General features: G+C 41.7%; 1 protein-coding gene across 2 annotated transcripts in view; it reads left to right on the top strand.

The window, feature by feature from the left end:
* rxrba (retinoid x receptor, beta a) overlaps positions 1-25,023 on the top strand; it is a 27,011-nt gene extending 1,988 nt beyond the window's left edge. The window contains exons 3-12 of one of the 2 annotated variants that reach the window (XM_034301509.2): positions 1,265-1,494; positions 4,230-4,383; positions 7,188-7,367; positions 7,846-8,006; positions 8,146-8,275; positions 10,476-10,608; positions 18,286-18,327; positions 18,672-18,763; positions 18,983-19,088; positions 22,666-25,023. In XM_034301509.2, the coding sequence (XP_034157400.1) occupies positions 1,265-1,494; positions 4,230-4,383; positions 7,188-7,367; positions 7,846-8,006; positions 8,146-8,275; positions 10,476-10,608; positions 18,286-18,327; positions 18,672-18,763; positions 18,983-19,088; positions 22,666-22,813 (1,376 nt within the window). In that variant the 3' untranslated portion in view covers positions 22,814-25,023. The remainder of the gene's footprint in view (positions 1-1,264; positions 1,495-4,229; positions 4,384-7,187; positions 7,368-7,845; positions 8,007-8,145; positions 8,276-10,475; positions 10,609-18,285; positions 18,328-18,671; positions 18,764-18,982; positions 19,089-22,665) is intronic. The other variant, XM_034301510.2, reaches the window with a different exon arrangement.
* Positions 25,024-25,291: the final 268 nt, after the last annotated feature.

The raw sequence follows: 25,291 nt of genomic DNA on the forward strand, positions 1-25,291 counted from the left end.
TTTATTTGTAGTGTATTTTTATTTTTGTTGCTTGATATGCACCATTCTGTCATAATATAATGACTTTACTCTTGAAATCTTGTATTTTTGTTTTTAAACAGTGGCCCTAAAACGCTGTGGTAGTCTGACAGTAGAGCGATTAGGCGAGTTAAGCCGGCTTTACACTGAATGATATTTGGCCTTATTTTGCTGTCGCAGGCAAAATCGCACATCAGAAATTTCATGTACTGCATTTCGTTGCTGAGAACCTGTACTGTGCAATGACAGTAAAGTCTTATATATCAAAATTATAATCATGCTGGTGCTGATGGCATAACAAAAAGAAAAGATTTAGGGTTTAAAGACATGTGGATTGTTGAATTGTGGCAGCAGAGAGAATGTCTCATGGAGAAAAAACTCTTTATAGTTAAACAGATCGAGATACAAACTGGACCTGAATGTTATCTTTTACGTGCGATGTGACGACATCGTAGCTGAAATGTTAGCCAGTAACTTGCTGACTTTTTGTTGAGGGCGCAAACACAAACGTTAGAAACGTTATTAGAAGACGATAAAATCCGGATTGTTTCCCTGAGTCTGTGTTAATGTGCTGATCGAGCTAACTGGTTTGGCTTACGTTATTTCATTTTATATCACAGCATTGTTGAGTTCTTGAATCTGATTGGTCAGAAGATGTGGCTAAAGTTTATATAACAGGATTGATTGGTTTATATTAATGGCGGTGGACGTGCCCCATAATGAAAGACCAAAAAATCGCTGCTGTTTAACAGAGAAAAACATCTAATTGCGGACAGAGGAGTTTACGCTTTGTGGTTTCTCGGTAACACGATAAACTGCTGAGAAGCTTTTTTGTCTCATTAACTTCAAGAGAGAGAAAAGGAGATGCTGATGAGATGACGAGTGTTTATCGTTTTTATATAATAACTGATAAGCAGGAATTAAATTGTCTTGCAGACGTTACACAACATAAAGCGTGATGTTCATTTATAAATTAAACACTAGTTGTTGGCAAATCGCTGTGGTATAAGCGGAATAACACACTCCAGACCGTGCGGTAAAACAAAAACAACACACTTCGGGGTGGTAGCGGTGGTCTCGCACCCCGGCGTGGTGTAACCCAGACATGGGTCTGGGTGAGAACACGGAAGGTTTCAGTTGCCCAGTGTGCTACCAAATAGAGTTTTCATTTGTAAATCTCATGTAGGCTTTTGAACTCCTTATTTTAATTTTACAAAGTAGAAGAAAATAATAATTTCTTTTTCAGATTCTCGCAGTCCAGACAGCTCTTCTGTGTCGTCACCACCTTCAGGGAAACAATCGCCTGCACTGGTTCCCTCAGCAGCTGCTATGACCTCACTGCCACCCGTTACTTCCGCAGTCAGCAGTCCGATTAGCAGCATGGGATCACCCTTTTCAGTCATCAGCTCTTCTCTAGGTTCCCCATGCCTCCCTGGGACACCATCAGTGGGCTACGGCCCTATTAGCAGTCCCCAGGTAAGCTTCTGAAAAATCATAAATCTGTGTGTTTTAATATGTTGCGCTGGAATCCACCAGTTACATCAAATTTCACTGCAATCTAAGCTTTAAAGTCGGAAGAGTTTTGTTTGTTAATAATGGTGATAAAGAACTATTGAGTCAGCGAAGAACAATCTAGTCACGTACAAGATGTTCCTGAGCTGCTGAGAGTCGCTCTGGAAATCCTTTTATAATAATTCAACTCGACTTGGAGGGAGTTTTCCAGTTTCCAAATTTGTAGCCGTTACAAGATGCAAACCTCTCATCAGCAGTAAGAATCAGAAGGGTTCAGGTGGTGTAATTAGTTCTTTGCATTGGGCCGAATCTTCGTCCCTCCTGCTGTCGCTGTAAGTGTCACTGAGGTGCGGTTAATATCTTCTTCTGAGCGAGCAACGGTCCCACTTTAGTGCCCGAGCAGCTCTTTAGTGACTCCAGAGGGATTTGTTATGAAGGCAGTGCGCTTGCAGGCCCTCTCTCTGCCCCTTCTCCTGTGCCACTCAGTGCGTCGGTGGGAGAAGCTTCCCTACCTTCCGTCTTAGTATGTTATGAAGCTCTGCGAGGTCTGGTCTGTCCTCCTGTCTCGCCTTCCTCCCTTGGTGATCTGCCACAAGACACGGTGATGTTCAGGTCATCTGCTAGGTGCAGCATGTGGAGCTCGGCGGTTTGGGCACTGTGGGGTGACTCTGAGGCCTGGTCCTCCTGTCTCACCAGAAGCAGCGCTGGGCACTGAATCTGTGCGTTGCTCCACTTGCTTCCTCCTTATGAGCATATCTTGGTTTGGTGGAACCTCAGACTTCTCAGGTTCTTGCAGATTTTACAGCAAAAACAGGTTGCTCTCATCATCGAGAGTCTGTTGCCAATATTCCGTACCAGGAATTCCATTCGTCCGGGGTGCTCATTCTCCCCCTTCTCTGGCACCCATAGGGGTATGTTTCTGAAGGGCTGTCTGTAGCTTTGAGTGGGTGCTTCCTTACTGGAGCTGCAGTTTGGTGTGCTAACCCTCACTGCCCCGGTTGCCCTCTCTCTGTGCTGTCCCCTGTCTCTCTAATCGTCACCATGCTGTTCGTGGTCATCATCCAGCCTTTCCTGGAAGTCACTGGCAAGGCCAGACTAAGATAGTTTCTTGAAACTCCAGATGGTGCAACTTGGACACATCATCAGTGATGAACCCAGGGTTATAGGGTGTTTTGGGTCTTAGATCATCAGATACCCTCACACGGGCGACCCACCTGGGGGTGAGCAGTCCTCTGCTTGTGTCCAGGGCATGAATCACCCCTCTTGATCCACGGCCACCTTGAAGATTTTTTCTACAGCTTCAGTGTTGTTCTTGGTGGCTCTTCTTTGTGTCTGACGTTGAGACTGCCTTTGCAAAGTCCCAAGATGAACCTCTACCAAAGTGATGGAAAGGCCAAAGTGTGGAGAAAGAAAGGATCTGTTCATGATTCAAAACATACGAGCTCATGGGTGAAGCATGGTGGAGGTAGTGTCACGGCTTGGGCTTGCATGGCTGCTTCTGGAACAGACTCACTAATCTTTATTGATGAAGGACCTCATGATGGTAGCAGCAGAATGAATTCAGAAGTCTACAGAAACATTCTGTCTGCCAGTTTACAGAGAAATGCATCCAATTGGGAGGAACTTCATCATGCAGCAAGACAACGACCCAAAACACACTGCAACACAGCAAACGACTTCATCAGAGGGAAAAGTGGAAGGTTTTAGACTGGCCAAGTCCATCACCCGACCTTAACGCAACTGAGCAGCATTTCACCTCCTGAAGAGGAGACTTAATGTTATTACTACATTATTTACTTTAAGACTGTCTGTTCCTATACTTTTGCTCACCTAAAAATTGGGTGGTCTGCTATCAAAGGTGCCGTGTCCTAAGTTGTTTAACACGGCTAGATGTAAATATCAGGAAACGAAAGCTGAAATTCTGATCTGTCGTTTCATATTCATGTTTTTATGCTCAAATGCAATATCTTCAGTGTATAGCAAAAATAAAAGAATTAGCCTTGCTGTTCCAATACTTTTGGAGGGGACTATAACTTGTAAAATCATATTTAAATTGTAAGGTTTATGGATACAATTTGAAATATTGTTGGTGCAGTCTCATGAGTATGGATAGAAAAGTAAGAAATGCCTGTCAGAAATTTGTCTTTGGGGTCACAGGCAAAAATATATCGAGCAGAAGACGAATTCGTTTTGGTTCGTTCAGTAAACATTTGAACTGAAGCTTGTGTGTGGCTGTTATTATTGGAGGGCATTATTATAAAACATCCAGTAGTGTATGTCATAGAATGGAAAACTGAATGAACTAGTATTGGGAAACAAGTAATAATTATAAATGAATAAAAGAATACTTAATGACATTAGATTTTTAAAAACATAGACCAATTAAACCTCTTTGCTTGACAGAGAAGAGAATAAAAACTGTACCTGAGATGACGTTGACTGATCCTTCAGCCAGTTTGTCGACCTCAGTGACGTATTTATTAATGTCATGTCTCAGCTTTTGATCCGTATTCATAACTAAGAGGTCGTACTCATAATATTTCAAGTCGTATGCATAAATCTTTATCGCTAAGTTGTATTCTTACAAAAGCACACACATTATGACTGGATGATTTGATGACTGGATGATTAACACATGCACAGCTTTTGTAATATTGTAATAACTGGTTAGCTAAATGATTTTTTTTTCCCCTTTCCAGATCAACTCCACTGTGTCCATGTCCGGCCTGCACGCCGTCAGCAGCTCTGATGATGTAAAGCCGCCGTTTGGCCTGAAGCCACTTTTAGGCCACAGCCCTGGACCCACACTGTCCCAGAAACGGCTTTGTGCGATTTGTGGCGATCGCTCCTCTGGTACATTTACTTCATCCTTAGAAGACATTAACTGGAATAGAGTGAGCAGGGTGCTGGCCTGGCCTTGACGCAGTTCAGTATAGGAGTGGGGTTTAAATAACAGTGTGGAATATTTTCCACTTCTCAGTGTTTATTCCTGGATGGTTAACGTGTAACACACAAGCGCAGCTCATCATACTGTATATATACCTGTTATGAACATCATTATAGTGCAGTTACTGCGTAAAAATTACTCACTGTTTGCGTTTTGCGCTGTAATGATTTTCATAAAAGGTCATTTATCACGATTAATCATATTTAACTGTCCTGGATGTAACTGAACACGTCTCTTAGTGTTTAATCGTTTTATCAGCTACAAGCTGCAGTGGTGAGGAACAGGATTATCCAATCACAAGCCGTGCGTTTTCCCGTTTCTGTTTGAGCGCTAGACTCTGATATGACTGAAGTACGGGAGGTGTAGCTGCTGCTGCTTTTATTAGATAACGTGTCGTTTCCCCCATTTACTAGCGTCTCATTTAAAAATTCTTAGCGAAACAGTCATAAACGTATTTTATGGAAACGTTAGAAAAAAATGATGTGCTGTTTTATTATCTTTAAATGACTCGCTTTGCTGAGCCTTCGTCTCCTGCCGTGAAAGCAGCGTCCTCGTTTAAACGCTCGGGCGTGAAGCTCCAGCCGCAGAGGCACTTTATATTAAACCTAAAGTGCTCCTATGTTTTTACCCACCCTTTCTCTGCAGCATCCGCCATCTGCTTTTCCCTGATACCAAATAAATGACTTTGATGGGAAGTGAAAACTTCAAGCCAATAATTGATAAGATTCATTGACAGCTTTTTTTTTTTTTTTAATTATTAATTATTAACATTATCAGTAATATTGATGAGTTGTTGCATTTGTATAGTTAACACTACATTGTGCTATTTTGCCATGTTACCCGTACTGTATCCTAGTACCCATGCTAAATTTTACCCTTGTTGCTATGGCAACATACGTACAGAATCACACAGTCGTCTCTGGCTAGATTCGCTTCGCTGTCAGACAGAAGTGCCAGATAGACTAGTGATGATCTGTCGGTGTTTTCTGTCTCTTTCCACGCGGCAGGATCATTTAACCGAACTGTGTAGCTTCCAGCATGTAACGCAGTGGAGGCGCTGCATGCTCATCAGCCGACATGACTGGAGGCAAAAAGTTTTGGAGGTGACTAGAAATGAATAAACCATGCCTCTTGGACCTCTTGGCGGGGCAGCTCGCAGGAGGGTTAATGACCCGGGTGCCAGGGTCACGGTTTTTACACGGGTTAGGCCTCTGTGGCTGCCAAGATCCTGATTTATAGTAAATAATCAGAACTAAATCAAATAAATGTGTGCAGATAAGTGCAGACAGAAATAATGAAAAGATTGGGAGAAGGGACGGGGGATTATGGTGTGGATACATCAGAAGTGTGTGTGTGTGTGTGTGTGTGTGTGTGTGTGTGTGTGTGTGTGTGTGTGTGTGTGTGTGGTCTGATCGTTACAGCCCTGCTTAGCAGTTCTTTTCTCTTCTGAGCAGCGTGAGGTTAAACATGACCTGAAATCATAACTGACCTTTTTTTTTTAATCTTGTTGGCTCGTGTTGCAGGTTTCATTACGAGTGATCGGTCCTGTAATTAATACGCTGGAGTTCGTGTGCGCTCCAGTTGCAGTGATTTGGATTAGCATGCATGCTGTAGCTGGTGTTGCGTGACTCAGGCAGTTCTTATCAGACTTCATATTTTCACAGATCGTTCAGATCGTTTGCTTAAACCTTATATCCTTACACTGTAAACCCAGAGAATCTGAATTTACATTTAAAACAGTGTGCAAACTGGTTGCCTTAAGAAAAGTAAGTAATGTAATGAAAAATGTGAAGTTAAATACACTAAATGCCAAGCTGATTTAACTTACAATCTTTTGCTTTGTCAATTATTCCACTTTTTTTATTCATTTAACTACAATTAACTACATTTACGGAGAAAACAAACACAAAAATATATTCTTTTTGTGTTTTATTTTAATTTGGATAATATTTGAGAATATGCATGCCTTGCTTTAAAAACCTGCTGCAGGTCACAGAGGCACTTCATGCGGTGTTTATGCATTAACCTTGTTCCAGTCCATATCTCAGACTCGCATCACATCAAAACTATCTGGTTAGACAGATTATGATCCAGGAAGGGGAAATATGTTTTTGGGAATGTTTGTAGATGAACATTCTTATTAATATGACACTCTAAACTGTTTCTTTAACAGATCTATCATTAGCTTTAAACTGTAGCAGAAGAATTTTTGCCTGAGTCTGGAGTTCACTTACGCTCACTAAATTCAGTAGACTGTGGGAAAAGTAGCAGGTGAAAATGTTAACGTTAAAATAAAGTTTCCACCGCTCGCCTACAGGCCCTGGAGTATGAAAAGCAGCAAGCTAACAGGTAGCTAACAGATGAAAGATGTCCACTGATTGGTTAAAACGAACCTTTCCGCTTCTCACCGTCAGCCCCTCGGATTCACTCGGATTCAGTGGGCTTTATGACGCATAAAACTCACCAACCTTTTCCCCTGTAATAACGGTAATATATTAAGTTAATCTACAATGAACTAAATACTTTGAATCCATTCAACTTTCATATACTGTATGTCTTCAAATTAGTGCACTTAAGTGATTTAAGTCGACTGTACACACTCTGTTTAATTAGTTATGAAGTCCGGGCTAACGCTGTAGCTTTCTTCCGTGACGTGAGACTCGTTGCTGATGTTTATTATTTTTATTGTCTTGTCTGGTCATTTCTTTAGGTAAGCACTACGGTGTGTACAGTTGTGAGGGATGTAAAGGGTTTTTTAAGCGCACTGTCAGAAAAGACCTGAGCTACACATGCAGAGATAACAAGGACTGTATGGTGGACAAGCGCCAGAGGAATCGCTGCCAGTACTGCCGCTACCAGAAATGTCTAGCCATGGGCATGAAGAGAGAGGGTAAGAGTGATGCTTTTCACTTTCTACTTCACTGTAGTGGGTCGGGAAATTTCAATAAGACAAGAATTTGTGATATTTGGAAAATATTTTTGCTTAAAAGTGGATACAGTAAACTTTCTGCTGCTTAGGGCCGGGTACTGAAAATCACTTCAGTCGCACCGGCCGAAGCTTTTGGGGAACTTGAAAATGCAGCAAGTTTTCAGAGCTATACAGCACAGAACATGTCAAAATCTGATCTAACTTTACCAGCGCACACATTTGAATTTATTTTAGGTTCATTCTGGTGTAGACCTGGCATTAATTTTCTTTTGGTCGGGTTTTAAAAAGGTATTACAAAGCCCTGAATTAGAGTTTAAAAAGCTCTGCAGCAGTTTTGGTATTGAATTCAGGGTATTGGTTTGGTATAGATATCAAACATTTGTGTGTGTGTGTGTGTGTGTGTGTGTGTGTGTGTGTGTGTGTTTGTGCATGCGCGCAGCTGTTCAGGAGGAGCGTCAGAGGAACAAAGAGCGAGATGGAGAAGTGGAGTCCACCAGTGCAGTGAATGAAGAGATGCCAGTGGAGAAGATTCTGGAAGCGGAGATGGCTGTGGAACAGAAGATAGAGCTGCATTCTGATGGAAGTTCAGGCACCAGCTCTGTGAGTCACTGACCCACACACCACTAACACTTCTATCTGTCAGGCATTTATGTGGAAGTTCTCAATGTGGTGTACATGCAGTTTAACCCCTGAATGTCTCCTACCCTCCCCTGTCTCTCTTTTGCCCCCTCACATCCAGGAGAATGATCCTGTCACGAACATCTGCCAGGCAGCTGATAAGCAGCTCTTCACTCTGGTGGAGTGGGCCAAGAGAATCCCACACTTCTCAGAACTGGCTCTCGATGATCAGGTCATCCTTCTACGTGCTGGTAAATGCTTGTCATCTTCTCACAGTATCTCTGCGTCTATGGCTGGTTTGACATTTAAATAGACAGTGAGTGCTTTTACAAGTGATAAACAACTGCAGAAACATTAGCTGTAGTTTTACTTACTAATTATATTTAGTATCAAATGCTAGAAAAAGAAATAGTAAAATCCATAATTTTATCATAAGCATTAAGTTTGTTTTAATTTACACTGATAATAGCACAGCCATAACATTAAACCCACTGACAGGTGAAGTGAATAACGTTGATTATCTCGTTACAGTGGCACCTGTAAAGGTGAGGGATATATTAGGCAGCAAGTGAACAGTCAGTTCTCGAAGTTGATGTGTTGGAAGCAGGAAAAATGGGCAAGCGTAAGGATCTGAGTGACTTTGACAACGGCCATATTGTGATGTCTAGACGACTGGGTCAGAGCATCTTTAAAACAGCAGGCCTTGTGGGGTGTTCCCAGTGTGCAGTGGTTAGTACCTACCAAAAGTGGTCCAAGGAAGAACAACCGGTGAACCAGCGACAGGGTCATGGGCTCCCAGGGCTCACTGATGTGTGTGTGGAGTGAAGGTCCGTCTGGTCCGATCCCACAGAAGAGCTACTGTAGCACAAACTGCTGAATAAGTTAAAGCTGCTCTGATAGAAAGGAGTCAGAACACACAGTGCAGTGCAGCTTGCTGCGTATGGAGCTGCGTAGCTGCAGAGCGGTCAGAGAGCCCATGCTGACCCTGTCCACCACCCAAAGCTCCTACAATGGACACAAGAGCATCAGAACTGGACCATGGAGCAATGGAAGAAGGTGGCCTGGTCTGATGAATCACGTTTTCTTTTACATCATGTGGAAGGCCGGGTGCGTGTGTGTCGCTTACCTGGGGAAGAGATGGCACCAGGATGCACTATGGGAAGAAGGCAAGCTGGTGGAGGCAGTGTGATGCTCTGGGCAATGTTCTGCTGGGAAACCTCGGGTCCTGGCCTTCATGTGGATGTTACTTTGACACGTATCACCTACCTAAACATTGCTGCAGACCAAGTTACACCCCTTCATGGCAACGGTGTTCCCTAATGGCAGTGGCCTCTTTCAGCAGGATAATGCTCCCTGACACACTGCAGAAACTGTTCAGGAATGGTTTGAGGAACATGACAGAGTTCAAGGTGTTGACTTGGCCTCCAAATTCCCCAGATCTCAATCCGATCGAGCATCTGTGGGACGTGCTGGACAAACAAGTCCGATCCATGGAGACCCCACCTCACAACTTACAGGACTTAAAGGATCTGCTGCTGACGTCTTGGTGCCAGAAACCACACACACCTTCAGAGGTCTTGTGGAGTCCATGCCTCGACGGGTCAGAGCTGTTTTACTGGCACAAGGAACCTACACGATATTAGGCAGATGGTTTTAATGTTATGGCTAATCGGTGTATTTACTCACCATCTTCATCTGTGTGAGTCCGAAGAGCTTCCTGTTTGCTATGTATGCTGTCTGCAGAGGTTATAACATAATGAGCTTATCTGGTGTAGTCTGTTGTAGTAAACAATATTTTGGATTATTACGCATCTCTAGTGCTGAAGTTATTAGCTTAATTACTTTTAACTAACCAAGTATTAGAACATTACATCCATACTGTATGTCTTGATGGTCAGCTGTGCTCCAACCAGAGACAAGCCTTTTTTATGGAGTTTAAACAGCATCGTTAACAGAGAGAGCGCGAGGACGGTGACGGCATTACAGAGTCAAGTTCAATTTTGAGTCTTTGGAGGCGGGATTAAGATTTTCCGTGGATATGATTGGTCTCTCAACCACTCCCATTTCTTCTGGGAACAGACCTTGACCTCATTTCAAATTAAAGATCACAAAATGGTGGAGATGAGTCAGGTTAATGTATTGGTCTCCCAAACACAAAATTAGTTTACGATAATTGCATTCTTATGCAAAGATAAATAAATGAAACCTGAACCACACATGAAGTACGTTTGCTTGCTGTTAGACTTCACGTGTTGATGCTTTCCTGCTCAGTCAGTCAGTGTTCAGTGGAAAGCTGGGTGATGAAGAGCATCATGATGGCCATGATTATGATTCTGGAGGTCTGCACATCAGCCTGTCATTACACAGACACGCAAACGTGCTTCAGTGCGGAAGCATTAACCTAAAAGCTTTTTTCTAAACTGTTGACAGCACTTCTATTTTTTTTCTTAGGTTGGAATGAGCTGCTGATCGCCTCATTCTCTCATCGCTCCATCAGTGTGAAGGATGGCATTTTGCTGGCCACTGGACTCCACGTCCACAGAAACAGTGCACATAGCGCGGGAGTGGGAGCCATCTTCGATAGGTAATCATCACTGTCACGCACTCAGATTGTAGTTACTGTAAATGTGAAGATTGTGGATTCATGTTTTAATTTAGCGTATATAGCATGTGTGCTGGGGTTTAGCTGCAGAATTGAGCGAGTGACAGTCGTTTAACTCATGAATATCACTACGTACATATTTTTCCTCATTCCTTTTTCATTGTTACTTTATAAATGGAGGTCTATCATAGTTTTTGCAGTTTAAACTTGTGGATATTCAGCAAACAGCAAGTCAACAACTAGATGTTATCAGTACAAACTATGAACATGTGTAATTTATTATGTTAGTATATAGATATTTTCATAAAGGTGTTTTACCCTCTGCTCATTTCAGCTAGTTTAAGCGCACTCTGTGCTTTTCCTGTATGTGAACGCTCCAAATGAACTCAGACCCCCAAAAACCAAACCGAACCAAACTCGGATCAGCTCGGGAGGTGGTTCAGTCTGAGTACAGTACGTTAGAAGTCTTCTCTCCTTCATTGCGCATGCTATGTTACAGCTGAGCTGAGCTTAAAAACGTAAAACCTGGTGGTGCGAGGAGTTGTGTGCGTCTCCTCGGCGGTCGGAGTGAGGAGTTGGATTATATGAAGAAACAGTTAATCAGAACTCATAAAAACACTTAAGTATTTGAACAGTTTTCCAAAAAAAAAAATGAAGGTGAAGGGGATTGACAGGACGCTTATACAATGCCAGAACAAGCTAAAGAAAACGAGGCAAAGATATGTAGCCTTTCTTTATTATTGTGGATTATAAGCACATGGCAAGTGTAGGTGCAGCCATCTTCAGAAGAAATTTATGGGTTAAGAAATTAGTCCAAAAGGACTGAAGAGCTGAAGAGTACCAGCAGTTAAAGTGGACTGAGGTTCTTTTAAAGAGGGCCTTATATGAGAACACTCTCAATCAACTTACTGAATGTCTTCTAGCTGTGGGTAAAGCTCTCTTCAGAAAGTAGAAATGGCTTTGGCCCTTTTTTTACACTGCTCCAGCCGTGGCAGTCCTTTCCAGTCCATCATATAAATGCAGCTCCCGGTATTTATGTCCTCACTGCCTCTCCTGCATCAACGATTCATTTTAAGACAGCAGGCAGCTTGGACCTCCTGAAGTCCACCACTATCACACACTCAGAAAAGTCCTTGGACCTGTATTCGTCCTCCTGCCCACCCGATACACCGCACAGTGGCCGTATCATCAGAGAGCTGCTGCAGATGATGTGACCCGAAGTGTGAGTTGTACAGTTTAATAGGAAGGGGAACAACATCGAGGAGTTTTCAACATAACTGCACAGTTTCACCCGGTTGCTCAAGCACGCAGCCTCAGTACCTTGAACTCGGTGCCATCTGGTCCTGCAGCGCTGCTGAGTCTGAATTTCCTCAACTCAGAAGTGCGTGATGTATTGTGGAGGCAGAGAAGGCTGAGGTTGGAGAGGAAACGGGAGGAGTGGGTCTTCAGTCCAATGACAGATGTTCTGATGTTTGTACGGTGTGAGTGGGAGAGGGACAGGGAGGAACTGAGGACAGTGTCCAATCTCATGTGCATCAGTGTGAGCCAGGAGAGGGCAGTAAAACCTGGTTTAACTCCTTACTCATTCATGAATGAATTCTTTTGCTCCAGTCTGCCCTCAGCCTTTATCTTCGGCCTCTTTGGACCTCATCCTGAGCCGTCTTTACACAGTCTTTATTTTCTTCTTGTTCTTTGACCTGAAGAGACGACTCTTGTTAAGAAGTTGAGATGTGGTGACATTTCTTCTGCTGGTTTTATCAAGGGTTTCAGAGTATATTCTTCCAAGTACATCAAGTGTATATAGTAGAATTTTAAACAGTTAGGGGCAAACTAAATTCATTTATTTGAATCGTGATGCAGTGTTGTATGTACACTATATTGCCAAAAGTATTGGGACACCCTTCCAAATCATTGAATTCAGGCGTTCCAATCACTTCCATGGCCACAGGTGTATAAAATCAAGCACCTAGGCATGCAGACTGCAATTTCCTGAAATTTCCTCACTACTAAATATTCCGAGCCGAGTAAGCCAAATATAAATGGCCGAGCAGCTGCAAGCCTTACACCACCAAGTGCAGTGCAAAGCGTCGGATGCAGTGGTGTAAAGCACGCAGTCACTGGACTCTAGATCAGTGGAGACGCGTTCTCTGGAGTGACGAATCACGCTTCCAACATGACTGCGCACCAGAGCACAAAGCAAGGTCCATAAAGACATGGATGAGCGAGTCTGGTGTGGAGGAACTTGCCTGGCCTGCACAGAGTCCTGACCTCAACCCCACAGAACACCTTTGGGATGAATTAGAGCGGAGACTGCGAGCCAGGCCTTCTCGTCCAACATCAGTGCCTGACCTCACAAATGCGCCTCTAGAAGAATGGTCAAAAATTCCCATAAACACACTCCTAAACCTTGTGGAAAGCTTCCCAGAAGAGTTAAAGCTGTTATAGCTGCAAAGGGCCAACTCCATATTAAACCCTACGGATTAAGAATGGGATGTCATTAAAGTTAATGTGCATGTAAAGGCAGACGTCCCAAAACTTTGGCAATATAGTGTATAACGGCTGTAGTTTATTATAATGTCCAGTTTAATCCTGCAGGATCACACACTTTACTCCCAGGAAACACAGTGTAGGTGATGTAAACCACAACAACTCATTAAATAAACCCTAAAGTTATCCATTATATTGATAATGCAAAGGTTTCCTTTTTCCCAGCGCTTTACAAAACAGAGTTATGCCCATATTGCCTTCTATTTATTTCTACTGTGAAACATGTTTCTGGCTTCTGAGACTTTCTCCGTCTCCTTTTCTGTACATTCTGGTGTTGGTCATGTGACGCTGCTCGATTAGTGGTCATGCTCACGTTACATGCAAGTATGAAGACTGTGCTCGCAGAAGTTTAGAATTAAGCCTGAGACATTCTGCAGGGAAGAGTGGGAGAAAATCCCCAAGTACAGGTGTGCCAAGCTCGTAGCATTGTACCTGTTTTAGAGTATGGCAGTAACATAAGAAAATTAGTGAACATTGAAGGGATCTGATTACTTTCTGAATACAAACGCAGTGATGGTCAAATATTAGACCATGTGTATCACTGGTGCATAAAAGCAGATGTCTTCTGTAGATGTAGATGACATCTACATTAACTTCCTGGCCTAAGCCCTAGTCCTCCACCGGCCTCCAATCTACCCCAGTATCAACACTACCTAAGACAGTCATCATCTCTCTAAATGACTACAGCCCATAGCACTCACCTAGAAAGTTAAGACGTGTTTTGAGAGGCTCATTATGTCATACTTAACGTTATGTCATTATCACCTTAACAAATCACCTGAAGAGGCAGTCTGTTAAGGAGATCTGTTTAGCCCTACACCTGGCCCTGACACAAGATATACGCCCATTTCAGGTTTCCACTTCCATACAACACTGTTCTTAGTAATAGTTAAAGCAGCATATAGGGCACTAGTGTCTTGAAATGGTGTGTTTATAGTTATGGCTGGGAAGTAAACAGAGTGATGGTGATGATGGAACAGTTCAGCCCAAAAGGTTGGAGATGTTCTGTCTATTAATTCTTTCTCAGAGGGGTGGATAGCTATACAGATGTGTGAGGCCCTTTTGTTTCCAGGAGTTTAAAATAAAGGTCTTCATTAGGAACACTACACTAATACTTTGTAGGACCTCCTTGCAGCCTCAATTCTTCATGGCATGGATTCCACAAGATGTTAGAAACATTCTTTTGAGATTCCAGTCCATGTTGAGATGATCGCATCACGCAGTTCGTGCAGATTTTTCAGCTGCACTTTCATGCTGCGAATCTCCTGTTCTACCGCGTCCCAGAGGTGTTCTATTGAATTCAGATCCGATAGCTGGGAAGGCCACTGAAGAACACCGAACTCATCGTCATGTTCATGAAACCAGTTTGAGACGACTTTTGCTGTGTGACATGGAGCATTATCATTGCTGGAAGTAGCCATTAAATAGTTACACAAGTAAATTGTGGCCATGAAGGGAAGAGTCAAGAAAACATTCCCTACACCATTATACCACCACCACCAGCCTGAACTGTTCACACAAGACAGGTTGAGGCCATGGATTCATGCTGCTGATGCTAAATTCTGACCCTATGATCTGCATGTTACAGTAGAAATCAGGATTCATCAGACCAGTTGATCTTTTTCTAATCTTTAAACTGTCGAGTTTGGGTGAGTCTTTGCCCTCTGCAGCCTGGGATTCCTGTTCCTGGCAGACAGGAGTGGAACCCGATGTGATCTTCTGCAGTTGTAGCGCATCTGCCTTGAGCATTGTCTCTTAATCATCTTAGACCTTTTGAGATTGCTCCATGTCATCCTCAACAAGCATTACTGTAAGCAGGTTACAGTGCTTTTTAAAGGGAAGTTATTTACCACATATGGTGATTTGGGGGGTGTTTATGTAAATGAATGGCTGTGTGCATGCGGAGCAGCTTAGAATGTGTACTGGAGTTCTTGTGTACATGTTTAGAACTTGCTCTACACACACTTTGATAAATGAGACTTGTGATCTACCTCATATAATACCTTGCATAGTTTTCCACTGCTTATTCTGCTAACCACTGTGGGCTATTTCCTCTTATAGCAAAGGTACACTTTATTTCTGAGATACTGTTCACTTGCTGTCTGGTGTTTTGGGTTGAGAATACGAATTGAATGCCCAAACGCTGACCTCTAAAACAGAGAAAAAACGTGTAATCAGGTAATGTCCTTGTGATTGCAGCTGTTCAATGAGAGCTGGCTGATAGATTGATGTTAAACAGTAGTGCTTTAGGGTTAAAACTAGTATTTTGTGGTGCCTGAATATGTGTGTTTTTGAGTGTTTGTTGGATATGGAATGTGCATGTAGCACAAATGGTACAGTTTTCTTAACCGCATGCATAATCTGCAGACCGTAAGGCATTGTGAAAGCAAATTGTTGCCATACCAGTGACTTTAGGTTTGACTGAGGGTTTTCTTGTTTGCGCTGGTTGAAACCTAGAGAACAAGTGGGGAATTTAGAGAGAGCCTGCCATGTAAGTGACACTCGCCCCTCTGACCGGCTGCCAGCTCTCCTCTGGCGGTGTGTAGTCTGAGTGCTTTAACTCTGGCTGTGTATTTGTGTTACTATTACAGGATTTCCAGGGTGAGTCTCAGCAGAGTAGTTCTCTCCTCTGACTCAATACTGACTCCGGAATAGTCAGTAGGCATGTTTACAGCTAGTTTAGTGTTTTACCTAACGTAGGTAATGACATCTATGTTAGAGGTATGTATCAGGACTGTGAACAACAAAGAAAAAACTGGCAGGATCGGTTTTTACTTCGTGGTGGGCGGGAGTAGCATGTCTGATGCTTGCGGGACAAAGAAAGGCAACAAGGGAGCGCATTGGCTGTGGTGCTGCACTACACATTTACCCCATTCATTCATTCTTCAGTAAATTAATAAACTTGTCTACAAATTGGGAACTAGAACCAACTATGTTCATTAGAAGATGACTGTGAGAGTGGGATTTAATAATCAGTCTTGTGTACACTTTAATCTGCATGCAGGAAGTAAACCAAACTTTTTAAAAACTTCCTTCTAGAGGGTTCATCAGAATCAAATCAGATCATGGAGGCAATCGAGTATGTCGTGTCATGCAATCAGGAAGTATGGCATAATCCTACTCTATATCGGTGCATTGTGGCCCAAAGTTCACCTCAGTGTAGTGATGGAGTATTATCACATGCACATACCAATACTGATTCACTGTCATAGCGCAAACACTGGCAACAGGAAGTGAGGCTTATAAACAACCTTTTACTCCTCTTCCTAGAAGGTTCTTCAGCTTCATGCCTGATTTGATCAGCAGCTTTTCAAGATAGGTTTGGGGCAAAACTGTGAAGGAACTGATGTCGTAAGCAGTGTTGTGGTGATGAGGCAGTAAATTAACCTGGTGCTGCTCAAACCGGAAGTGTGGCGTAATTCCACTGTACGTCAAGCAGATGTTTATTATTATTTCAGCAGATGTTTTCAGATGTTTTCATATGCCATGTGATATGCCTCAGAGTTCACATGTACGTATGTTCAGTGATGTGACGACGTAGCATCCACATGCCAACACTTGCTCATGAAACAGACATTTCTGCACCTTGGTGCTTGGGCCCATCACTCGCTGCTTGCAGCTATTCTTATTAGGGGTCCAAGCATGAAGTGCCTGTAACCTAACTGTAACTGTTACGAGTTTTCTTCTTCTTCTTCTTCTTCTTCTTCTTCTGTGAGAACTGTGAGTCCTACAAACAAAATTCTGTTTTCCACTGATTCCTTGGGTTCTCCCAAACAGAAAAAAAGCCTTAAGATCTATTTCGCACCACCCACCTAGATTCTTTGCTAATTTGCATAATATGCAAAACCTCCTTTTTCAAACTAGTCCTAGGATTTTAAGGTGATATGCAAAGTTTGGGGCATAATCATTGAAAGGGGCGGAGTTAAGTTGAGATGACGAAATGCTGTTTCTCAGGAACCGAAAGTCTGATCGAGCTGAAATTGCTGCATCAATGTGATAATCTGTAACTGGTTTTTAAACACCACTGAATTTCTTCAATAACATGGCTGCCTTCGGCCAATCACCTTTCAGCAGGCATTTCACACAACTAGCATTGTGCTTTTATCACAAAACTTGATAAGTATGTTCATGTATGGTCAAGGGTGCTTGGCCCCTCAGATCGCCACTTGTGACTGTTGTCATTATTATTATTATTATTAGTATTAATATTATTAGTATTACTAGTTGTAGAAGACTATTTCCTCTGCTTGTGGGAAGTGCACACTGTCAGTCATTCATGTAAATAATAGATAAATATCTACACAGACACACACATTTCTTTACTTAAGCTTCATCACAGCACTGTTAATCTGCTGTAATCTGCAGTTTCTTTATTTATAGATGCTATTTGCATTTAGTTTTCTTTAATGCTCAGTACTTGAAATAAATCTTGGAATAACTAGTTGCAGGCTGCTGTTTGAGATTCACCTGCTTCAGTATTCTCTGATGTCCGTCCAGTTGATGTCCAGTTGATGTTTGACCTGTTTGTCCCGTATTCACCACTTGTCCATAAATGGAGACATGCTTTTCTTATTTCACTTGCATGATTGATAGTTAACGCTGAATGTTATAGTACCAGCTACTGCATATTTAAATAAATTGTTTTTCCCATCTCATTACTAGCCCTATTTCTTCATGCTTGTGCTTCCTGCTCAGTGTATTGTTTCATGCTAACGCTATACATTGATCCTGATTGTGTAACACTAAACTACTTGCTTTTGTCATGACATGAACATCATTAGTCTTTGGAGATTTCTCGTAATGTCATTTCGATTTCTTTGCTTCACTCTAAGCTGTGTTGTGTTCAGTTTTTTTTCCGCTTGTATGTGCAGATTCTTTAAGACTGCAGTTTGCCATTTGTCATGTAAAGCTGTTTTTGCGCTGTTGTGTTGCGTGATGCTACAAGCCCAGAAAAAAACGCTTCTCAACAAGAGCCTGCAGCTTGTTACTCCTTGAATGGGCCCCACTGTCTCTGCTGGTGCACACAGTCACAACCTTTAAATGAGGAAGATGTTAACAGTGTAATAATCTGTGTATTGACATTGTAATAACACATTGTGATTGAATACACAGGGAGAGTGCGCACAATGCAGAGGTTGGGGCCATATTTGACAGGTAATAAAGCCACACCACACAACACAAATATTCCAAGCCAGAAAAACAAAAAACAAACACGTTTTTTTCTTTTCAATGATGTTTTATAGGTGGGTAAAGAGCAATGTGTGTGTCTGTGTCTCTGAATGTGTCCATACTGTTAATGGTTCGAATCATGTACTTTTTTTTTGTTGTAATTTGTTACTTGTCAGAAATGTTCCTGCTCTGAGCCAGTATTTTTGTATTCAGACATCTAACATAAACGTGCCGTCACTTCTTTTGCATGTCCCTTATTTTCTAATCCGTCATCCTACACTATATCGCCTCTCTGTGTGTCTGTTTCTCATTTCCTGGTGCTGATACAGGGTGCTGACTGAACTAGTGAGTAAGATGAGGGATATGCAGATGGATAAGACTGAGCTGGGGTGTCTAAGAGCCATCATCCTTTTCAACCCAGGTACTCGAGTTTACAGTTTGGATTTTGGATTGGATTTGGCTTGAGAATGTAAGTTCTGAAATATTTAATAAAACACATCTCTAAAACTGTCTAAAACGATGGTAAGTTGAGATGTTGACTTTATGTCCAGCACTGATCCACAAATGTATTTCAAATGATAATTTTCTGATTTGACAGCACAAGGCTCCGTAATTATTCTTGTCTGTATGTGTTTCACAGACGCAAAGGGGCTTTCAAACCCAAGTGAAGTGGAGTTACTGAGAGAGAAAGTCTATGCTGCACTAGAAGCTTATTGTAAACAGAGATATCCTGACCAGCAGGGCAGGTACATACTGAAAACAGTGTACTAACTCTTCTGTTTGTGGTTTTTTTTTCAGTTAGTTGCCAGTTTGGTAAACCGAGAATGCTTCTATTTCATATTTTGGGGAGCATGGTAATATTTTTATCATTTGTAGGTCTTGAAAGATTCAACTACGTTCATATCTTGGGTTACAGTGGGTTAGAAAAGTATTCAGACCCCTTGGTTTTGAAAGGCACACACCTGTGTGTAAGAGGTCCCACGATTCACAGTAAATCTATTTCTAAAGCTTATGTTCCCAGGAGCACAGTGGGCTCCATCACTGTGAAATACAGAGCTGTAAACTCAAAACCTGGCAGAAGGAGAACCTTGTCAGAAATACTCCATCATTCAGGCCTTCATGCTAGAGCAGCTAGACAGCATAAAAGGCATATGGCAGACTCGGCGCATAGGGAGAAGATTCTCTTGAAACAAAAACATTTTGGGCTGAACTCGAATCACTATGTCTGCTCATCACCTGGCTAATATCATCCCTACGGTGAAACATGGTGGTGGCGGCATCATGCTGTGGCGGTAATTTTCAGTGGCAGGGACAGAGAGACTGGTCAGAAATGAGAGAAGGATGAATACAGCCAAGACAACGCTGGAGTGGCATCAGGACAAGTCTCTGAACGTCCTTGAGTTGCTCAGCAAAAACCTAGACATGAACTCCATGGAACATCTGTGGAGAGACCTGAAGATGGCAGCTCACAGACGCTCCCCATTCAGTCTGATTGAGCTTGAGAGGATCTTCCCAAATCCAGGAGTGCAAGCGAGAGACGTACCCAAGAAGACTGTAAGTGCTGCCAGAGGAGCTTCTACAAAGTACTGAATAAGGGTCTGAATACTGATCTACAGGAGAGATTTCAGTTTTTGATTTTTAGTAAATTTGCAAAAACTTGCTGTCTTTAAGGGTGGCCAAAAAAAATCCGTTTAAATGAAATCTGTAACACTGAAGTGTGTAAAAGCTGAAGGAGTTTGAATCCTTTCTAACCCACTGTACACCTGCGTGTTGAACAGAAGGTCTGGATATAAAAAATAAGCCTGATCCATTCTGGTGTCGCGCCGTAGCTGCTAACTGTGTAGGCAGAGCCGCTTCTGAACATTTCCTCCGCGCGCTCATCCACTCCAGTCACCTCATTTTATACGCAACAACGAACAGAGTGAATACTTTACTTTACATTATTTTGGATGAGAGAAAAACTGTTTAATAAACAATAAAATAAAAACAACTGAACACCTGTATACAACTTTACAAGTAAATTATATTAAATGAGTGAAATAAAATATGTATTAAAATTAAGATAAAAAATAACTGATAACGGATTGCTGTGATTATCGCTAATATGACTGAGCTAGCAACGTAATGAGTGTTAGCCTAACACTTCTTACTCTAGATTCTAGCTAGCTGGCTACTTAGCCACATTTTTTTTCCCAAGAAAGCAGACTAATTTCGCTAAATCCAATTAATTAGCATTAAGTTCTTTCTGTTGTTTTGGACGTGTTTCTCCTCCTCTGCTTTTATCATTTTCTACCTCAGATAGATATGAACGCTTCATGATCACTGCTTGGTCGTGATCTTCTGTTGTTAGTTACAAAATTTAGTTACCTGAACTGCAGTTTCTGTTCTTTTCATACCCCTGCTACTGCCGGATATATAAAACCTTACACTACATGATAGTAGTGTGCTTTTTTTTTTTTTTTTTTTTTTTTTCATGTCTGTTTGTCGGCCTGAGCAACTGCTTATATGAAGAAACAGCGCTGTTTTTAGGCAGGGGTCGAATTATACCAAACCTCCAGCGTGGCCTGTGTTACAGTTCATGTTAAATAGTGAATCACAGCATTAATAAGATATACAGAGCTACTGTAAAATAGTAAAATATTAAAAGTCCTTAATGCTGTGTTTGATATTATGAACACAAACTGTAGGCTTAATGCCATCTCTATTAATGTTTCATTCCAACACAAACTTAACTGTAAATCTAAATTTACTAAACACACACAAACACACACACACACACACACACACACACACACACACACACACACACACACGAGTGGTAGCTCTGAGCAATCACTGGCAGCCGTTTACTTTCATTACAACTGGGAACTCTGGATTTTCTTACTTAGACCTTCCTATTTCCCTTCTCATAATGGAGTTATGTGGTTAGTGGTTCATTTATTTTAAAGTGGATGTAGACTACAACAGTTTAACATCGGAGTACACTGCTGCGAATGATCACTCTAAAGTAGACAAAATAAAAACAGCAAATGAGCCAAGTGACATATGAATATAGAATGATTGACAGTTGCCCCGCGCTCTTCCCCGCCTCACGTAAGTAGTATTTTGTCTCCTCTCGATTTCCCCCCTTGAAAGGTGAGCTGATCAAATAGAGTTGGAGTTCATTAGTGTGAAATAAAATCTATCTTAAATCTATAAAATATACTTATATATGTACCTAAATAGGTAACATCAGTTAACTATATTTATTAGGGATGCTACTGAACATTTTCGACCAAAAATAGTCAAAAATGTAACTTTTTTTCCGACCAAAAGCAGGTGCTTACTCTACAAAAAATAAATATTTAAATGACTATATCATACCAGTCAACCTTTATGCAGTTTGGAGTACACTGGAGAACAAAAATGTGCCAAAGGGGCAGTTTTTTCCATAATAAAAATGTCGAGGGAACCAGTCAACATATGAATCTGGAATGATTGACGGTTGTGATTTGGTGTTTTGAGCTCTGATATTAACGGACGCCCTGAAAGCCCCGCAAATCAGCACTGTTAATTTTCAGCCCAAAGAGAAAACGGATAAAGATTTTGTCTGAATAAAAGAAGGTATACAGTGAAGTGTGAAATCTAACATTTTACAAATAAAGTTAATGGTGATTATATTGTATATATTATATTATATATTATTAGACGGTAATTTAAAACACTTTGCTGTCCTGCCCCAGTCACAGATTCAGCAGAACAGTGAAAGGTGTTGGCTGTGTCGAAGCACACAGTGACGTTATTCCCAGCGTCGCTGTGTAAGGGTGGACCTCGTAACATCTTCAGTTCATATTCAGAATGAACAGAAAATGCATTTTAAACAGAAACAAGTAGACATAATTGTACATTTGGTTTATTGTAATCTTATAACAGAAAATACAAGATCAGTGTATTCCTCAATCAGTTCTTCATATTTTGCAGTTACATGATGCACATAACACACTTAGACGGCTTTGTTTTTATACACATTATGTATATGTTGTATATCCATTTTTAAATTAAAATGTCCTACATTCATTTACACTCTCTTGTCCACTTGGGGCTAAACAACAAAATGACAATATTATGATGACACTATGACATCATTACAGTATATTATCTAATATTTTGTGATTGTGACAGGTGTAGAGAGTTACTATTGGAACGTTAAACATGATACTAAACTATTACTTGAACCATAACTGAATCTGTCTGACGGTAATGATGTAATAACTGTAATATTCACATTCTTAATATCAGCCACTGTGAGTATAGTGTGATATATCTTCTGTTCCTGTTTGCTAGGTTTGCCAAGCTCCTCCTCCGACTGCCAGCGTTGCGCTCCATTGGTTTGAAATGTCTGGAACACCTGTTCTTCTTCAAGCTGATTGGCGATACCCCAATTGACACCTTCCTCATGGAGATGCTGGAGGCTCCCCATCAGCTGACCTAATCTGGACCACTTTCTAGCCAGTTGTATCTGGTTTGCACCAGGGTGTACCGGTAGCCTGGACATTGGGGCTTCACTGTGTCTGTTCAATCTCCTGCTTACACCTTCCTTTATTCTCTCCTTTTCTTTTCCCTCCCGCGTCGTCTCCTACGCTAGTATTGCGCCAAAAAGACTTTAATCTCTCAGAAAACGAAGAGGGGAAATTTTACATCGGGGACACGCCGAGAGATATTCGTATTTTGCAAATAAGGCTTTTCAAGATTGTTTTCAGTTTTACACTTCCACTTTCAGAGCCTTTGTATTGATAATGGTGCTCAGCATTGTGTGTTTTTATCTGCTACGAGAAAATTACAGCTGGTACGTTTCTTTTCTCACTACAGCTCGAAAAGCTCATGAGCTGAATGCACAGCTCTCATGATCAGGACGTGAAGTTTCATCACTCGTCGTAACCCTAACGCGGCGGTCACGCCTGATGCGAATAAAACCTGCCTGGTGAAAGAGCCAGTTCACTTGAATGGAAGAGGACATGCTATGCAGGGGAAAGAAAAGAATTTGCTTCCTGTGGCAGTTTATTTCTCCTTATCTACCGTCTCCGAATTTGCTTTTTGTGCCGAGTTCATGTCGATGAACTTTAACCCCATGAATCTGCAAATCTTGGAATAGAATTGTGGGCCAATAGAAAACAAGAGCACGGTGCTGGAGTCCTGTCTTTCAGGAAGACTCGACACGGAGTAACTGCCTGTTATCACTGTATTACTGTTTCCCTGTTTTATACAGCAGGATGTCCATGGAATTGGTTAGCGGGAGCTGAAGAGCTGTTACAAACTAGCTATATGAATCTCCTAATAATATTCTGTTTAATGAGCTAACACGCTAAAGGCACTTAGCAGTCTGAAAAGAATAGTCAGCATCAGCAAGGTTAGCTGTTCACCAAATCACTAGTTTCCTTCAAGGACTGTCCTTAATCATAATCTGATTTTGCTCAACCCTGGCAAATAAATTCACAAAAATCTGGTGTGCTTGCTCCTTCATGCTACACCGCCAGTGACTTTTTTTTTCTTTCTCTACTATACCCTGGGTGTTTGTGGGTGTTTCTGTATTTTCAGGTTACTGCCATTGTTGTGATATTCACACAAGCTTAGCTACAGGACGTATATAAACGCACCCGTTTGATCACAAATCTAATGTCTTCCCACTAAAAATAAAATTCTTGAGGGAAATGCTTCTGTGCTATGTATCAGAATGAAGACAACATTTTATGCTTCACAATTTCTGCCTGGGCTTAAAAAAAAAAACACCAGCACTGTTGCATTCTGGGTAAACACTTCAGCTTGTGGCAGCACAGCGATTAGGAGCTAGGAATAAAATAAACCAAAAAACACGGTTTCACAATCCAGAAAAAAGAAACGTGGCACAGTCCCTTGCCAGATTGCTCCACTTCTTCTCGACTGTGCTCCTCTTTGTTGCGTCTCTTGCCCCGCCCACTTCACGCTGCTAACGTTTGCTTCGCCGAGTGTCACCTGACATCAGCAGCTCTAAGTGAATGACTTCTGGCAGCTTCCTCGCGCCGTGTGGCTGCAGGGGTGAGTGCAGGGTTACAGCAGCAGACGTGTGTGTAACAGGTGACCGTACAGTTTAACAGCAACAGTGTGTATGTGCAGATTAGTAATTCAGGTGCTGTCTCGTGAGGTTCCTGTGAAATTCTAGCCAGGTTCTTAATGAACAAATCTATGTGGAATGATTGTAGTCCAATGGACGTGTGTTTTTGATCATGTCCTGGAGCAGGCCCTTTAAAGACGTGGCTGTTTTAATGTCATTTGGGGTCTTTAGTGGGTGGTGATTACCCCTCCTTCCTTCTTTATGTTCTTTAACTATGTACTCCCACATCTGCCCATGGCTCAGTTTATCTATCATGTGGTCCAGTGCTTGGGAAATTACCTGCTACGTTTTAAAACCAAACGTACCCCAGACCCACACCTTGTCCCCAGGTTCGGTTTGAAAAATGTGTGTATACTGTGATGTACAATATGTGAATCCAATCACTTTTTTATATTTTTCATGTGCCAAATGTGACATTCTCTTATCTCTCTCTCTCTTATCTCTCTCTCTCTCTCTCTCTCTCTCTCACACATTATATGGTGTTTAAAAATAGTAATAAAAAACCAGGTCAGTAGGTTAAGTCCTGTGAGGGGCTTGACAGGTTCTACATTCCATCCATAATGGTGTCTGTGCTTTTCTCACATTAGCCGACAGAAACACCTTTATTTTATAGATTAGTTAAAAAAAAAAAAAAAGCTTGCCCTTTCATAGCTAAATTCAGTTGTTAATATGAATTAATTCACTTTGTATGGTTTAACAGTCAAAACCAGCATCTTGGCAATCTATGCATCTATTTGTAGAAAGGCAAATATATTAATACTGTATGCTTTGTCTTCTTAATTCTGTGAATGTGTGCACAGGCCAAGCTCGAAACTAAGTGTC

This window comes from Pangasianodon hypophthalmus, chromosome 29 (genome assembly GCF_027358585.1).
Source record: "Pangasianodon hypophthalmus isolate fPanHyp1 chromosome 29, fPanHyp1.pri, whole genome shotgun sequence".
Classification (NCBI taxonomy): Eukaryota; Metazoa; Chordata; class Actinopteri; order Siluriformes; family Pangasiidae; genus Pangasianodon; species Pangasianodon hypophthalmus.